Source organism: Urtica dioica, chromosome 10, assembly GCF_054948205.1.
Source record: "Urtica dioica subsp. dioica isolate 48M chromosome 10, U.dioica_male_clone48M_v1_H2, whole genome shotgun sequence".
In the NCBI taxonomy this organism is placed as follows: domain Eukaryota; kingdom Viridiplantae; phylum Streptophyta; class Magnoliopsida; order Rosales; family Urticaceae; genus Urtica; species Urtica dioica.
Genome location: NC_142765.1, coordinates 16,104,927 through 16,122,690, shown reverse-complemented (window position 1 = coordinate 16,122,690; position 17,764 = coordinate 16,104,927). Strand labels below are relative to the sequence as shown.

General features: G+C 39.4%; 1 protein-coding gene across 2 annotated transcripts; it reads right to left on the bottom strand.

Annotated features, from left to right (window-relative positions):
* Positions 1-8,938: 8,938 nt before the first annotated feature.
* On the bottom strand, positions 8,939-17,009 carry MOS1 (modifier of snc1). Of its 2 annotated transcripts, XM_089629511.1 has the most exons (12): positions 16,711-17,009; positions 15,548-15,624; positions 15,096-15,176; positions 14,933-14,977; positions 14,470-14,791; positions 14,073-14,172; positions 13,719-13,799; positions 12,337-13,609; positions 11,983-12,250; positions 10,767-11,910; positions 9,453-10,694; positions 8,939-9,316 (listed from the first exon to the last, which is right to left on the bottom strand). In XM_089629511.1, exons 2-11 carry the CDS (start codon positions 15,577-15,579, stop codon positions 9,547-9,549), a joined length of 4,494 nt encoding a protein of 1,497 aa, XP_089485637.1. In that variant the 5' UTR covers positions 15,580-15,624; positions 16,711-17,009; the 3' UTR covers positions 8,939-9,316; positions 9,453-9,546. The 2 variants fall into 2 exon arrangements, with proteins under 2 accessions (XP_089485637.1, XP_089485636.1); XM_089629510.1 differs by having other exon boundaries at positions 9,453-11,910.
* Positions 17,010-17,764: the final 755 nt, after the last annotated feature.

Sequence of the window (17,764 nt, the reverse complement as noted above, 5' to 3'; positions counted from 1 at the left end):
TTCAAGAAGGCTGGATTCCGTATCTGTAAATCACTTCCCACTCGAATTATGCTCTGAGAAAACTCCCAAGACATAAGTTGTGATTAGCATGAATAGCCTTTTAGCGAATGAGTCAAAGAGCTCAGTAACATAACCCAGTGTCCATGATCACTTCAGGATTTAGATCAAGTCTCACTATGACCATCATAGGGGCCTCGGTTAGTGCGTCGTAACGGTCCTTAAACGACACATCTACAACCAAGACCTGTCCAAGTCGTACACTTACCACAAGTGTAGAATGCTCCCACATAGTGATCGGCTCACACATATGTGTTCCACATATATGACTTTAGATAATGCTTTCCAGGCGTATATCAGTCATCGACCTCGTTTTAGCACACCGCCCGAACTCAGGTGCCCAGCACGTGACTCAGTTAGATACGGAGGCTATGGAAGATAGTTGTTATTGATTCTAATTGTTTAGAACTCAACCCACTAATCATATAATGCTAATAGAGTAATCTTATTATCGGATTTAGTAATCATTTATTCATTATCTTCAAGTGGGCAATATTCCCAACAGTTGCTTCTCCAATGAAAAATTCTTCCGAACGTTACTTACTTTGGAAGTGCACGCAATCTATCAGTTCTGGAATCAACCCTTAGGCGAATGAACATTTACCTTCTTTCCAGAAGGCTGGATTCCGTATCTGTGAATCATTTTCCACTCAGATCATATTCTGGATCCTAAGACATAAGTTTAATCAGCGTCTCAGTAACCTTTAACGAAATGAGTCAAAGAACCCGGCAATATAAATCCATGATCACTTTAGGATTTAGATCAAGTCTCACTGCGACCATCATAAGCGACCCCGACTAGTGTGTCGTAACGGTACTTAAATGACATATCTACAACCAAAGTATGTCCGGGTCGTACACTTACCACACAAGTGCAGAATGCTCCATTAAGTGATCAACCTTCACTCATTTTCCACATATATGATTTTTGATTCAGCTATCTAGGCATGAATCAATGATCCAACATGTTTTAGTTCACCGTCCGAACTCGGATGCCCAGCATGCGATTCAGTTTAATACATAGACTACAGATTGATGAATGTTTGATAAATCTTTTATAAGAAATAACCGATTTCAATTCAAATGATGATAAATGTCATAACTTTATTTTATTAATAATTTTCACGAGAATTACAAATAAATCCTTTCGTGGATGAGAATTCCTAACAATTTTATGGGATAGACTAGCCAACTCCTAAATACTAATAATCAACATTCGGCCATCAGAACGAAGAGAAAAAAAAACCCAAAGCCTTAACAATTGAAACAAATTATCTCTCAGGCATTTTATCAAACACCAAACGTGCACAACAATAGTAGAGTTCATCAATATGTCATTTGCCATTTGATCTCTCATATTCTTCAGTCCAAATGAAAAACCAATACAAACCAACACACTACTAATAACTAACCACTAACGGGACACATGATCCACTATCTCACCACACTACACAAACATGGCTTTAATTAAAATAACACACGCAAAATTAAGATTACACCTCACAGTATGGGGAGTTTCGGCACAGCGAGCCGTAACAGGGGGGAGGGGGAGGGGTCGCTTGAGAAGGCACGGCAGCGGGCGGCGCCTCAATCTCATCCATGTCGTCTGGCTCATCCTCGACCTCTACGGCTTGGCATGTGGCTGTCCCCGCCTTGGCACTCGCGTCCATGTACGCTGACGGTAACTCCGAAACCTCCGACACCGGCGTCAGAGGTTGTATGTGCGACACCGAGGTACGGTGAGGTTTGAAGCCTACGGGACCAACACGAAGTCCATCCGAGCTGAGATCTCTGGGACGACTTCGCGGTAATCATAGTGCCGCTTGAAGAGATCGGAGGTGAAATTCTGAGACGAGTTGAGGGAGAGAGTGATGAACTGTACCTAGGAGTAAAGATGGACATTTTTTCCTATATTACGTCACTCTTTTCCAAACTCTTCCGCCCCCAATTCTTCTTCTCTCTGATATACAAAAAGGGGTGTGTGTGGTTGAATGAAGAAGATCAAAAAGAAAGGAAAAAATAAAGTAAGGGTAAAAAAAGTCATTTCACATGGAACTCACTAGTAAAAGTGTCATAAATTATACTTTGGTAGTTTTTGGTCAAAAACATCAAAAGTACTAATAAATGTGGCCATTTCCCTTTTAGGATTTTTTTTCTTTTTTTTTCAAATTTAAAATTAATAGTTAAGGAGAGAAAGTTTTTAGCTCTCATCCATTCCTAACAATTGTACCATATGAGCTTTTTTTTTACCAAATATATCATTAATGACAAAGATATACAATTTTTCTCTGCATATAATAAAAGTCCGACGCAAAAAAAATGCTTCTTATTAAAGGTATTTTGATCAAGATAATCACATATTTTAAATATTTTCCACTATTAACAAAAAAAAACGATTTCATAGTTTATGAGTCGTATTTTTCAAATTTCTCATTTGTTTTGGAATGGAAACCGATGTTCACATGATATAAAGGTCATGTTTCAGATTCAGACACCGATTCAAAATATTAGGAATCCCGCTTGAGATTAATGAATATAAGGAAGAGATTATTCCTAAACTATGACATCCTCAATATTTTAGGACCAAAATATAATAAATCAAAATTAATTCAAAAGTATGACTTCTGTATATATGTTGGTATAAAAATATCCTTAATAAAATAATCTTTTTTTTTATTTACTTGATAGTCACAAAAGTAAAGTTATGTATCAATTTTTGTTTAGGATGTGAAGTTAAAAAAACAAAAACAAAACAACATAAACAAATACAAAAACAAAAATTAGGTAATCTGGTAAAAGAAATTGATTTGAAGAGTTTGGAAATTTGTTTGAAAATTTATTGACATTTTGTCTTTTTTTTATTATTGATATGAATGTCAATAAATCTTAACAATTCTGGAAAATTTATTGACAACGATGTCAATAAATCTTCAAAGCATTTCCTAGAATTGTTTAAAAATTTATTGACATTCATGTCAATAAAAAGATAAAATATCAATAAATCTTCAAACGAATTTCCAGATTTTTCAAACCATTTTTTTTTCCAGATTTTCCAAAGTATTAGGTATATACGATGGTTATGAGGGAGTGGAATCGTGAAGCACGTTGATATGGACATAAATCGCTATGTCTCATTCTCTTCGCCTTCATGCCGATTCCTCTTCTTCTCCGTCAAGATTTATGTTCTTCTTCACAAAAAGTGAACAAAAACACTAAAATACAAACGCAAACCCTAATATTATAGCCATAATCAATAAACCTAAATCATCGCCGGTAAATGGAAAGAGGCTTGAAACGATATTGATTTCGAATGTGTAGTTTATTTTCGTTTGATTTGCTTGGAATTTTGAATCCACATCCAGATTTTTAAGTTTCCCAAAAAAAAAAGCGTAATGCCAATAATGTCAATAAATCATATAGATTATTAACGACCATGTAAATAGCAGATGAAATATAAAAATAAAAAAAATTCATTGAGGATAGTTTTGTACCAATAAATATAAAAAAAATCGTACTTTTAGATTAATTTTGACATATTAATTTATGGTCCAAAAACATTGAGAGATCATAGTTTAGGAATAATCCCTATACAAAATCACTATCTCCTCGATGCTTCGAGGATATCACATGAAAGAGGAATGAACTTAACAAAATTTACAAGGTGATCCTTTCATAATTAATTAGGACCGATACTTCACATAACACGATTCTAAAATTTCCATACAGGATAAAAATTCAATAATTTAATGAAGAAAAGTAAAACTTAAATTAGATATTATCACGATCGAATCTATGATTGGAGAGAGAGAGAGAGAGAGAGAGAGAGAGAGAGAGAGAGAGAGACGAGAAACTGAAAAACAAAAATATTGTTTCATTGAATTTGGGGAAGAAGAAGACTCGGAAGATATAAACCAAGTCAAAGTACAAAACACATAAATTGTCCTCAACTTAAACAATAAGTGAGAGGTATAAAAGTAAAACAACAAATGAAAAGAAAAAGAGCCATAACGGCTATATCCAAACCAAACAATAATTGCTTAGAGAATAAGCAATTACTCATTAGTTGAAGATTACAAACAAAAGCCTTTAATTCCGATACTCCCCCTCAAGCTGGACGGAAAATGTCTTTGAGGGACAGCTTGGACAGAATAAACCGAAGCGATGGAGCTGGAAGTGGCTTTGTGAATGCATCTGCAAGCTGATGATTCGTTCGAATAGGAAGCAGCTTCACATCACCTCGTTTCACATGATCACGAACAAAATAGAGATCAATCTCGACATGTTTTGTTCATTCATGGAACGCATGGTTGGAAGCTATGTACACAGCAGCTTGGTTATCGTAAAACAAGACTATTGGACTCGTCGGAGTGACGTGGAAATCACACAATAGTCGTCGGAACCACACAAGCTCTCTCGTTGGTGCTACTAAAGCTCTGTACTCTGCCTCAGCCGACGACCTAGACACAATGTTCTGCTTCTTGGACTTCCATGCCACCACGGAATCGCCAATGAAGATGCAATACCCTGTAGTGGATCGCCGTGTATCCGAGCAGGTACCCCAGTCAGCATCAAAAAAATCTTTGAGCTGAGTAGATGACTTAATTAGCACTGAAGAACCGCCTGCAAGTGAATATCACGTGGAGACTGTAAAAATTGACTCAGGGCATTAACTGAATCGGTAATTTCAGGTCTAGAGATAGTAAGATATAATAGACGGCCAATAAGACTCATGTAATGAGTGTTATCCTCTAAAAGAGTACCATCCTCAGAATTAATGCGAATTCTGTGATTCATTGGTATAGACACCGGTTTGGAGTCTAGAAACCAAAATCTTCTAGTAATTGAAGGGCATATTGTTGTTGGCTGATAACTATCCCAGATGTAGACCGAGCAATCTCAATTCTAAGGAAGAACTTGAGAGGACCTAAATCTCTCAGTTTGAATTTGGAATGTAAGTATCTCTTCGCCTTGTTTATCTCCTGCATACTAGGACCTGCTATAATGATGTCATCCACATATAATAAAACATCAATAAAGGTATCACCATGACCACGTGTGAACAAAGAATAATCACACTTAGATTGAGAAAAGCCAGAGGATACAATAGCTTGTGTGAAAGTAATGTTCCACTGACGTGAAGCATGTTTAAGTCCATAGATAGACTTATGTAGCTTGCAAACCTGTTTGGAAGATCCTGAAATTTGCTCCCCCTGTCTAGTGTATCCCAAAGGTAAGTCCATATAGACTTCCTCAAACAAGTCACCATTAAGAAAAGCATTGTTTATATCCAATTGAGTCAAATACAAATTCTGTGAGGCTGATAAGGCTAATAACACTTTAATAGTAATTAACTTTGCTACATGAGAAAAAGTATCTATAAAGTCAATTTCTTCTCTTTGGTTATAACCCTTAGCAACTAACCGTGCTTTATGTCTAGCCAAGGAACCATCAGAGTTGAACTTATTTGTATAGACCCATCTGCAACCTATAGACTTCTTATCAGGTGGTAGACCAACTATAGACCAGGTGTTATTGTTTTCCATAGTTGTTAACTCATCTCTCATGGCATCCCTCCACTCAGGATATTTGCATGCTTGATGATAGTATTGAGGTTGGAAGTGATCTGAGACTGAGAGAACATAATTTTGAAATTTGGTGGATAATGAAACATAGACACAAAATTTGGAAATATGATGAGGTGAGGGAACTTGAACACCTAATTTTGTACAAGCCACATTACAGTGATAGTCCTGAAGACGTGTAGGTGCAGCCCTTGGTCTAGCAGATCGTCTGATTGGAATAGCAGTGACTGGTGGGGCAATGTCTTCATATTCATCATTGCAGGGAATGGTTGCTGAGGAATGTGGCAAAGGAGGGTCATCAATGACCCTAGTGTGATTGTCAGGCATATGAACTTGACTCTCAATCTCATGTTCATCATGTATGTATCCTGAAGAATCAAGGTTAGGAACAGGGAAAACAATGTCTGGAAAAGGACCAATAGTATCAGTTTTGGAAGTAATGGAATGAAAGGGAAAGATTCTCTCATGGAAGACAACATCACGAGAATTGAAAGTTTCTCTAGTATTCATATCCAATAACCGATATCCTTTTACACCAGGTGGATAATCAAGGAAAACACATTTCCTAGCACATGGCTGAAACCTGGTTCAATGAGCCTGTAAAGTAGATGCAAAGGTTAGGCAACCAAAGACACAAAAGAAATTGTAGTCAACATCCTTGTTAAACAAGATCTCATAAGGACATTTGTGCTGTAAAAGAGGTGTAGGAGTCCTGATGATCAAGGAAACAGCGGTCATAACACATTCAGTCCAGTATTGGATAGGTATTTGAGACTAAAAATAAAGAGATCTAGCAACATTCAAGAGGTGTTGATGTTTCCTCTCCACAACAGAATTTTGTTGTGGAGTTTCAACACAAGAGTATTGATGTAAAACCCCTATCTTAGAAAAGAAATCAGAGAAGACCAATTCCTTGGCATTGTCAGATCGAAAAAGTTTAATAGAACAACCAAAATGATTAGTCACCATAGAACAAAAACGAGGAATAATCTTATGAACATCTGATTTATTTCTCATCATATAGACCCAACAAAATCTGCTACAATCATCAACTAAAGTAAGGAAAAATCTATGACTTGAATGTGAAATAGTGGAGATAGGACCCCAAATATCACAATGAATCAAGTCAAACACTTTACCAGACAAGTGATTATTCCTAGTAAAAGGTAATCTCCTTTGTTTGGCTAAAGGACAGATATAACAGTGAGTGTTTTTGTCACAAGAAACATAGAACAACTTATTCTTTAAGGATTCTAAGCGCTTAAAAGAAAGGTGACCAAGCCTGTTATGCCATATTTGTGCAGTCACTTGGTTTACTTGTGAATTAGAACTCTTTGACAGCACATATAGGCCCCCTTGGGACTCACCCCTGCCAATCATCCTCCTCATCAAGATATCCTGAATATCAAACCAATTATGTGTAAATGATATGACAATAGAAGGATCTTTTGTTAGATAATGCATTGAGATCAAATTGAATTTGAAATCAGGAACTAACAAGACATCTTTGAGAGTGAGACATTTGCTAATGGAGATGTCACCAAAATAATGTATAGGAATGACAAAATTATTTGGTAAGGTAACAGTAGAATTATGCAAGGATGTTAGACTTGTAAAAATGGACTTATCTATACATATTTGCCTAGAGGCACTTGAGTCTAAAATCCATTTAGTACGAGTATGAGAGACACAACCTGACGATGAACTATAACAGGATGAACCTAGATTGAATGATGTCATGTTGATGTCAATTTGACCTTCTTGAGATGGCGGATTGGTGAGCTGACTCGAAATCATGTTGATGATCTAGTGAATTTGATTGTTGGTGAGGTTTGGTGAAGAGGCAATCTTGGAATCAGACTTTGAATCATTGAAGGATCCTTCAGCCACATTTGCTTGATTTTTTTGACTTGTTCTTGTAGCCTGGTGGAAAACCATCCAGCTTGAAACATTTGTCAGCCGTGTGACCAGTCATTTTGCAATGAGTGCACGTTGCACGATCCTTCTTGTTCAACTTCTTCTGATCATTGACTGCCATAGCCATATGATTGGCTTGATCTTGACCAGCAACATCAGAGTTCACGGATCTTTGCTTCTCATCTTGGCAAACCATCGAGAAGACCTTGTTGATTGGAGGAAGTGGATCCATCAGAAGGATCTGACCACGCACGGTGTTGAAGGAGTCATTCAGCCCCATAAGAAACTTCATCACATACTCACTTGTGATGAAATTGAGTAACTCCTTTGATCCTCCACACGAGCAGGTACAAGCCGGCTTGTAGTTACTCGGCTCTTCCCAAAGCATCTTCAATTTGGTGTAGTACACGCCCACGCTCATCTGATCTTGAACAAGACTCATGATCTCTCGCCTGAGCTCGAAGATACGAGGTCCATTGCTCTGTTCATACCTTTATTGAAGGTCCTAACAGACATAGACTACCGATTCACCATAGGTCAAGCTTGAGGCGATCTCCTTCGTGCAAGAATTCTGAATCCAGGCAATGACGATGTTGTTGTTCCTCTTCCAGACATTCAGGTGATTTTGATTTGATCTATCTGGTTTCGGAATCGAGCCATCAACAAACCCTAGCTTGTTCTTGATCTGCAGAGCCATCTTCATTGATCGACTTCACGAATGATAATTCTCGCCATTCATCTGCTGTGTAGCCAAGATCATTCCTGGTGAATCAGTGTGATGCAAGAAATAGGGATCAACGACATCATCGATCAAATTTTTCTGCAATGTGATTCCAGTCGCAGAGAACTCTCCAGCCAAAGCTTCTTCACTCGCCATTTTTGGATCGAAGATGGATCGAAGAAGGAAATTGATTTGGAGAGGAAAATGAACTAACTCCAATGGAGATTCAATCAAAGAGATTTTGCGGAAAATCTGCTCTGATACCATATCACGATCGAATCTATGATTGGAGAGAGAAAGAGAGAGAGAGAGAGAGAGAGAGAAATGAGAAATTGAAAATAAAAAATAATGTTTCATTGAATTTGGGGAAGAAGACTCGGAAGATATAAACCAAGTCAAAGTACAACAGAGTCCTCAACTTAAACAATAAGTGAGGGGTATAAAAGCAAAACAACAAATCCAAAGAAAAAGAGCCATAACGGCTATATTCAAACCAAACAAGAATTGCTTAGAGAATAAGCAATTACTCATTAGCCGAAGATTACAAACAAAAGCCTTTAATTTCAATAGATATTAATTATAACGTGTGGATGTGGTGATACAGCACAACTGTTTCAAATTTATACCTAAAATTCACACCATAGTTGGTGTTTTTCCATAGTACAAAAATAATAACTTCACAAGATTTCATTTTCTCAAATACCCATTGTGCACGTGTTATTGTTTCTGCATATCAAAAAAGCAGCTACAATACAATACGACTCGAAACATTTGAGAACCAGAAAGCTTTTTTTTTTTTTTTCCTAATTCATTCCCATCTGTAAAAGCAGAGGAATAAGCAAGGTCACTAGATAAAAGGGTTCCACAGATATCACCGCGAGACCAAATTACAATGTTCATATATCAGATTCACTAGTTAAAACAATTTACGACATAGAGCAAAACAAACACCACCATCCAAGTTATCCCCACTTCAAAAACTCTGCTGAAAATATCTGCGCCAATTCTCCATCAGCAGCAACTTCGGCACTACAACTCTCTTCACAAAACACAGAACCCATTATTTTCTTGAGGCTATAAAAAATTTCAGATTAAAAAAAAAAAAAAAAAAAAAAAAAAAAAAAAAAACACACACACACACACACTAGATGTTCAAATTAGTTTCCAAGTTATACCTGATATGGGTTTATTCAATACCACCAGTTACAACAGAGGTACTCGAAATCGAATCTCTTTATAAAGCCGCGTCTTTTATGTAGGAAGTCATTGCTACTCAAAGCTAGTTTCTATTCGAATTCCGCCTTGACGTCCATAAGAGTTTCCCCCGGGCCCACGTCTGGAATGATTCTGGCCCCTCCCTCGGCCTCGCGAACCCAAATTCTCAGACCCATCTTTGGGTCCCTCGAAATTTTCGGACCTGTTGTTGTACGGGCCTACTGGCTGGTACTCGTAGCGTTGGTTCTGCCTCGCTCTCTCTCTGTTCGGAGGCGGGTTGTTGTGTTGTCTGTTGTCTTGCTCAGAATAATTCCAATCTCCGGCCTCGTGATTCTGGCTGAAACGGGCGTTCTGGTTTCCGTTTTTGTGGAAACCCGACGAAACTCGCTGCTCCTGTTCGACGGGATTCGGGAGATGTTGATTTGCCAGCAGAGGGGGTTGTCCCTTTGGCAGCGGAACCGCTTTTCTCTCTCTTCTCGCCTCGTGATGCCTGTGATTCGGCACTGGCTCGGCATTGCCTCTTTCAGAAACCGACGACTGATCACGATGAGCCTGGTTGGACTCGGACCCGTAATTCTGATTGGAATTATGCCGGTTTCCTCGCTGATTGTTGGTGGGGACCACCTGAGGTTTCGGTTGCCAGTGAGGCATCGAATGATCCCCTCGGCTTTCTTTGGAAGAAGCAGACTGGTCCATCTGACTCATCTCTGAGATCGAAGACTGGTTTTGAAATTGAATCTTTTCAGTGTCTTCACCGTAGCTTTTCTTTTGATCATGATCCCGAGTGTTCCCGTTTCCCCGTTGTCCTTTAGAAGAATGCCTTTTTCCCCTTCCTGTGACGACACCTTTCTGATCTTTTACTGGGGGAGATAGTACCGTGACGGTCTCTACATAGTCTTCAGAAATGCCCCAGTCATCCCATACTTCGGAATTCTTTTCTTGGTCTTTCACAATGATTGGCTCGGGTTTCTGCGGTTGGGGAGGGTCAATTGATTTCTGCACATTTTGGCCAACATTTGAAGAATATGATGACCCCTCTTGCTCCGTCGATCCCCGTTGTCGCCACGATCCGTGTGCTTTTCCCTGCTGCTTACCGTGCCTGTTATTCCCGCTCCTCAATTCATTCGGTACTCCTGCTTTCGCAGCAGCCACGCCAGCGCTGTGAGAGATCTCGGAAACTTGGGGGCCCGCATTATTACCACCTGGCCTTGTACCCGAATCATCAGTCGTGGTTGTCGGATTGACTAAAGGAGCCACAGGTTGATGAGTATTACCTCCTCCTTGTTGTGCCATTTCTTTCGCAACGGGCTTTGGGACATACCGCTCCATTTCAGCCCTCTTATTTTTAGAAGTGTTCTGCACTTGATTATCAGGCTTCATCGGAGGACCAGCTGCTTCTATTACATTCTGAGGGCTTGGTTCATCAACGACCTCGGTTTTGTTCCGTGGTCGAACTGGGGCCCAGACACCTCCGTGGTGCTTTTCGCCAGGGCGACCACTTTGTTGGTTTCTCGGCATCCGGCGAGACTGCTGAGGCTTCCAATGGCTGTTTCCTCTACCATGTGAATCCTCATTCTTTGGAAGCTGGTTATTCTCCGAAGATTGATCCACGTCCCTTGGACTGATCTGCACCTGAACCACAGGACCAGGATCCAGTCGATTCTCTAACGATGCAGTCTCTGGCTGACCAGATTCGAGGGAGACATTTACAAGACTTTCTTTGGATGTCGAGGATGGCGGTGGAGCAGATTTGTCTTCGGTCTTGTGCTTGTTCTTACCATTCCTGCTATTTTTCTTTCTTGAATGCACGGAAGTCTCAGAAGCCACGTTCGAGTTGATGGGCAGATCTGAACCACCACCCTGAACAACTTCACTGGCTACAACCCCAGCAGATGGAGAGTCATTATCTCCCACATCTACCTGAATTTTTGGTGCCTCTGTTGTACTTGTGGTATGCTTTTGTTTGAGACTTTCACGCTTTGGCTTCGAGACATTAGTTTCGTGAACTTGAGGAGCGTTATTGTGGTTAGGGACTTCAACACCTTTGGCCACTTGCTGCATGGGCGCAGATCGAGCTGGGTTCACCTTAGGTTCTGCGCGAGCACTCTTCGGAGCCTCTGAGGATGGTAGACTGGGTTTATCTGCTCCAACCGTTGTGTCATTCTCATTTTTCTCAGCATCTCTTCTGCCAGCCGTTGATGATGATTCAATGTGAATCCGGGATTCATCTTGCTTATTCTGAACAGCATCACTTGAGGCATTTTCCAGCTTCTGGGTCGGCTCTTCAGCTGAGAGCGTCCTTTTGTTAAGTTCTTCTAATTTTGCCAGAGCCCTGGCCATCTGCCTCTTTGTCCTTTCATCCTCTTCCTCTTGGAGTTCTTTCGTTCGCTGTCTGGCTAGCTCCCTCATCTTCGCTCGCTGGTAGACAACACCAAAAATGCAATGTTAGTTTCATATGTTAAATATTAAAACATAGATCAATATATGTACCTGCTCTTGAGTGTCACTTTTATCAAGAATGGGCGGCATGGACTGACCGTCGGGCTTTCCATGAGATTGTGGTCCTGAAACTTTTGAGGCCTCAATGGATACGTAATGATCCTGTACATGAACATTAGATGTTTCCGAATGCACAGGCGCAACCAAAATTGGAGGATGAGCAATTAAGGGCTTATTTTGCCGGCCCTCAAGCTCTACATTATTGAACCTTCCTCTACCATGATGATCAGCCCTTGATTGAATACCATGTGCTGGTCTCCTGTTATTCACTGTATTAGATTCTTTTCTCGAAAACATAAGCAGATCATTAATCACACAAACGAAACCAGTAACTTAAAACAGAACCTGGAAATGTTTGATCCAGCAATAGCAGTTGAATCAAGGTTTCTATCTCCACCATAAGAGCGTCCCTCACGGGCAATGGTATTGACAATCACGGTAGGAGTTCTTTCAGGACGTAAGGAACCACCATCAGGTCCATTTGACTGTTGCTTCACTTTAGTGTTAGCTTGGAATTTATTTTTCTGATCCTCTGTGTCTACAGTCGCGATTTCATTTGGCACATCAGAAGTTCTTGCCCTCGCATTCAATCCCTCTATCTTCTGAATCAGACTAGCGTCTTTTGGCACAGCCGCGACTGATTGTGTACCTTTGGACAAAACAACGTATTCTCTCTCCAAATTCTTCCCTGAACTTTCATCAACTGCCTTGACATTTCCCCCATGCCTAGGGGACCTCGTTTTTGCAGGAACTGAAATAGTTTCATCCCTGAGTGGCTTTCTCAAATCTCTCTCCCCTTCCTTGTCACGTTCTGATCCCCAATCATCATCCCAGGAGGATGGTCTTGGTTGGTCTTTCACACTGTTGACCACCACACCCTCACTCCTATGTTCTTCATTCTTCCCATCCCAGCCATCATGCTGCTTCAGAAGAACTTTGTACGGTGGCCCTCGTTTATCCTGGGGATGACCAGACTCGGGTTGTTCTCCAGCATGGCTGTGATTACCCTGGCCATATCCACCGGATTTCCCATGGGGGTTTCCAGGCTCGGGAGCACCTTGGGATGGGTACCTGTGATAGGACGGAGGACCCGCTGGCATTCCCATATACTGAGCATCTCGTTCATTTGGACCGCAATAGTTCATCGGGGGAGTGTAATAACCCTCATAGGGAACTGGACCAGGATAAAACCCAGGCCTCACTGGCATAACTGGTCGCATGTAAGAATCTGGCATGTGAGGTCTAAACATATCTCCGTTTTTCGGATGTGGTCCTCTAGGTCCAGCACCGGGCAGAGGTACCGACTGCGAATTGGGAAGACCAGTTGCTGAAATCGGGGGACGATAATATGGAAAGGGCTCCATGGGATAACCACCAGGACCAACAGGGTTTCCATACGGGGGTCCCGGTGGTCCTCTGAACCAAACCCCTCCTTGGGGATTATTTACCGGACCACCATGCCAAGCCTCATAATGCTGTGGAGGGCCGGGATAACTATGGGGATTTCCCTGCCACTTCTCCGTACCAGGTCTGCCCCCATCATCAATGTGTGGTGGATTATCGCTTCCCCAAGAATTTATAGTGCCATTTCTTTCATTTTCGCTTCTTAAAACGTCATCTGAACATGTAAACCGAGAAAAAAAATATATCACATATTGTGTCAAGAAGTAAGCGGCCAACAGCTACCATGGACACGATAATCAATCAATTCATCTTTAGACATTAACCTGGTCCAGAAGCCACAATCATTTCTTTTACTGTTTCTGCTCCACCAGAAGATGAGCCAGGACGACCATAAGCACTTGCATCTGTCATCACAATGTATCATGAATAATCGCCGCAACAAGGTAATTTATATTGTGATCTCACACAATATGTGGCCACCACAATATTTGTTAGCATATGATAGAGATTAAACAAACACATTTATCTGCCATATTCAGCTTTCATTTTCTCGTCTTTGCAAACACTAATAGATGCATGTTATACATATAAAACGACTGTTCAATATAAATAAAGCATGGACCAATTCAATCAGAAATACCAAACAATTAATTCAAATAGATGAAGATAATGAAAACCTTGGTCCGCACTCTTTCCAGAACTGTCCTTCTCCGAGCCAAGCGTTGGAAAGTCTACAGACGTGAATGAAAAGCCATCATTCTTGGCTGAAGTCCCACTCTACAACATGAAACAAATAACAGGAAGAAAACTTTTAATGGGACTTTCACATAAAACTCAAGCAACATGGATGGTATTAGAATGTCTCAAGCAGAATAAATTCATAAGCATCCTATAACAGCAGTGGGTTGTTAGGCTATAAATACAAGCGTATGATGCAGGCATGCAAGTCTGTGAAGCTGGTTTAAATGACGGGAGCATTTAAAATGATGCGCAAAACATCTAATTACCGAGACAGCACTAAAATGCCACTTGCGTAGAAAGACAAAACATATTCCAAATAGAGGTTCGACATACCAATTTTTCAGAAGCACTCCAAGCCCCTGGATGGTCGGAATTATCAGCAAAACGGGACAGTTGAGAGCTTCCAGGCCTTGTTTCCGCACTGCGCGGGCGCAACGATGCAAGTGATGATTGGTTTGATGTCAAGGCCCCAGAAGCCGATGCTGGCCTGGAATTAGAAGAAAAATCAACGGCTCGGTCACTGCTTGCAGTGGATGGACGAGTGCCGCTTCCAGATGAAGGACGGCCACTGAGATGACTTGGTGAACCCCCCTCTGTATTTGGAGATAATGCACCCCAAGGAGAAGATGATTTGTTGCCCCATGTAAGAGTACCCCTATAGATAGATATCCAATCCAATCAATAGATAATAAAAACTAAAATACAATCAATGGATTCATGAATTGCGCGCCAAAAGAAAAAAAAAAAAAAAAAAAAAAAAAAAAAAAAAAAAAAGCAAGACAGCAAGAGTACTCACTTGGGTACAATTTCCACATTGGGGTCTAAACCATGATTTTCTGACCTTGAAAATGAGAAAAACAACAAAGTTTAGAGGAATCAACGTGCAGTGCAATAAAAGATAATAATAATAATTAATAAAAAGGCTACAACAACAAATTAATTAAGAACCAAATCAATACCTTTGACTGGGTAAGTTAATTGGCTTTGGAACAACTACTTTTCCAAGAACAGTCATCCCACCTCTTTTTGTCGAGGCCCACCTGCGTGATCACATCAAATTTTCATAACAGTGTTGAAAAACTATAAAATTGCAGTGACCTACTAACATACACAACATATTTTAATATTAGACCCTTAACATATGTTTGTTGCCATAAACTGCAAGATATTTGTTCAAATTTCTAAATATCTTTTATCACATGGGCCAGTGATCAGCATTCTTCTCACGATTATAGTTAACCACTACTCTCGTCACCTCATCACTTATCACACAGTCACAGCTAAGTTGGAGAACAAATTGTATCCATGCTCACAATAGCATCTATAATTATTCTAACACGGCATTTAAAAATAAAATAAAATAAAATTCACAGCTGAGTACACGTATTGAAAATGCAAGACAAAGCTATACCTTCGATCTCCAGATAACATACTCGACGACATGTTTGCTCTGCTGTCGCAAGCTCATTCAAAAAAACTTCAGCCAACCTGAAACATGCGAGTAGAATATCAGCCTCAAAAGGGCACAGAGCACAAGCCTTGCTCTCTCCAGGTAATCTTAAGTGTATCAAAATTAAGGCGCAAAGCACAAGCCTGGTTCAACTCCTTCCAATTTTTTCATTGCACAGTGCTTCCTTGTTAGTTTTAAGAACTAAAGAACATATTGGCTTTAAAAAGAATAAGAATGTATTTTTCTAAGATTGGCACTTGGACAAACAGTGATGTAATATTTTGTAGTTTCCTATCAATTACTTTATAACCAAAGAAGAAAAATATCGCCAACGAGCACAGCAGAACCGTATTCTTTTTTATCCAGTCACCGGCACCAAATTCACACAAAGTCCTAGATGTACCAATTTTCTGCTTTCTTGACTGCTGATTGCCTTAATTTAATGCCCAACTTCTACTATCAAGACACTCAATATATCTTCCCATTTTTATTATGTAACAATCATGCAACACCTTTCTGGGCTTAGTCAGCTAGTTGAGCTCGAAACTTCACATACAACCTCATAACAATTCCTTTTTCATTTAGATAAAAATCCCCAACATAGAGCACTAAAAAGTATGAAGCACTACTTTGTGTACCAAGAAGGAAAAGATCGACCCTAGTGACAGTTAATGACACAACTTTGAGCGCCAAATAAATCACATCCAGAAAACTTCAGCAAGACAGACTATTTCTAATTTCATTAAAAACAATCTTTCCAAATCACCAATTATCAGGAATAGAGATTCTCTATATTGTATAGTATAAAAAAATAAAAACAAAAAATAAACTAAACTCGCCAATAGAACGTGTAGAAATTAACATTTTTAAGTGAAAAATAATGGTCTTGCAATCTAAGTATGACCTAACTGACACTACAATTCCGCTTGATCATTTACAAACACGTCCAAAACAAACGAAAACCTCGCATCAGATTCCCAAACACAGACCAAACGATGCAAAGGCGAATCCTCTCGTAATTTATGTCCTTGCTTTCAAACCAACAAATCGAGTACTGAACTAACAAAACCATTATAAATGAACAAGAATCAGAAGAATAAGCTTTCGGAGGACCAACGACTTGCCTGGAAACAGGTTTCGGCTGTGTTAATGGAAACCCTAGAAATACAAATTGGGCGGGTTTTTGGAGACAGACAGATTATAAGGGGATTGAGACCTGATAATCGAATCGAGGCTGGAACAGAGATCGCGATTAGGGTTTCGGCGAGTAAGAGAGAGATAGAGATCGCTCGAGGTTTCGATAGCGACGTGATATGAGTGTGTGTGAAGTTTTCAGATCGGAAAAAAGAATAGAGAGAGAGAGAGCTTAGGAGTTCGAGTTTGTACGAATTGCCCTCCAATTCCAAATAATGGGATTATTTCGGTTTTCTCTTTTCTATTGTGATTTAATTTTGGGATTTTTCTTTTCCTATTGAATAGGCTTTATTCAGATTGTTTATTGTTTTACTTTTTTTTTTAATAATATTTATTGCTATACTTTAAGGCGATTTGTGTTGGAAGAGTGTACGACACGACAATTAAAATAAATTCCAAAAATAGTGGACACCGAAACTTTGCCAAATTGTATTTAGTTAGGTATAAAAATTTCAGATATAAGAGACCATTTTGCGGAACAAACATTTCAGAAACATTCTCGGTTCTTCAAATAATAAGATTAGATTTGAGAACAGGACATCTTTTTTTTTCCTTTAAAATATAGGAGTGATTTTTATGTCAACATATAATAAATAACGAAGTTGGGTCTATATCCCAAATTCATAGCCTTAATTAAATAAGCTACGAAAATTTCTTCTAGAGTAACTCAGCTGAAGGAAAATAACTTTTACACTACACAATCTCAAGACTTTGGTCATAGTTTAAGAATGCAATATCAATTTGTTTATAGTTTTTTATGATGCTTTTTTAATTAATCATAATTAAAAACATCTGTGAATTCTCTTTCGCTTAGGCACAAATTCCGACCGCTTTCAAAATGGAACAATTTATTTCATATGATATGGAAAAAAATTCCAATTTCAACCAAATGCCCGCATATAGTGCTAAGAGCTTTGGTTCAAAAGTAAAGAATAAAATAGAAATGGTAATAAAATGGAATAAAAACGACATTATTTCATTTAA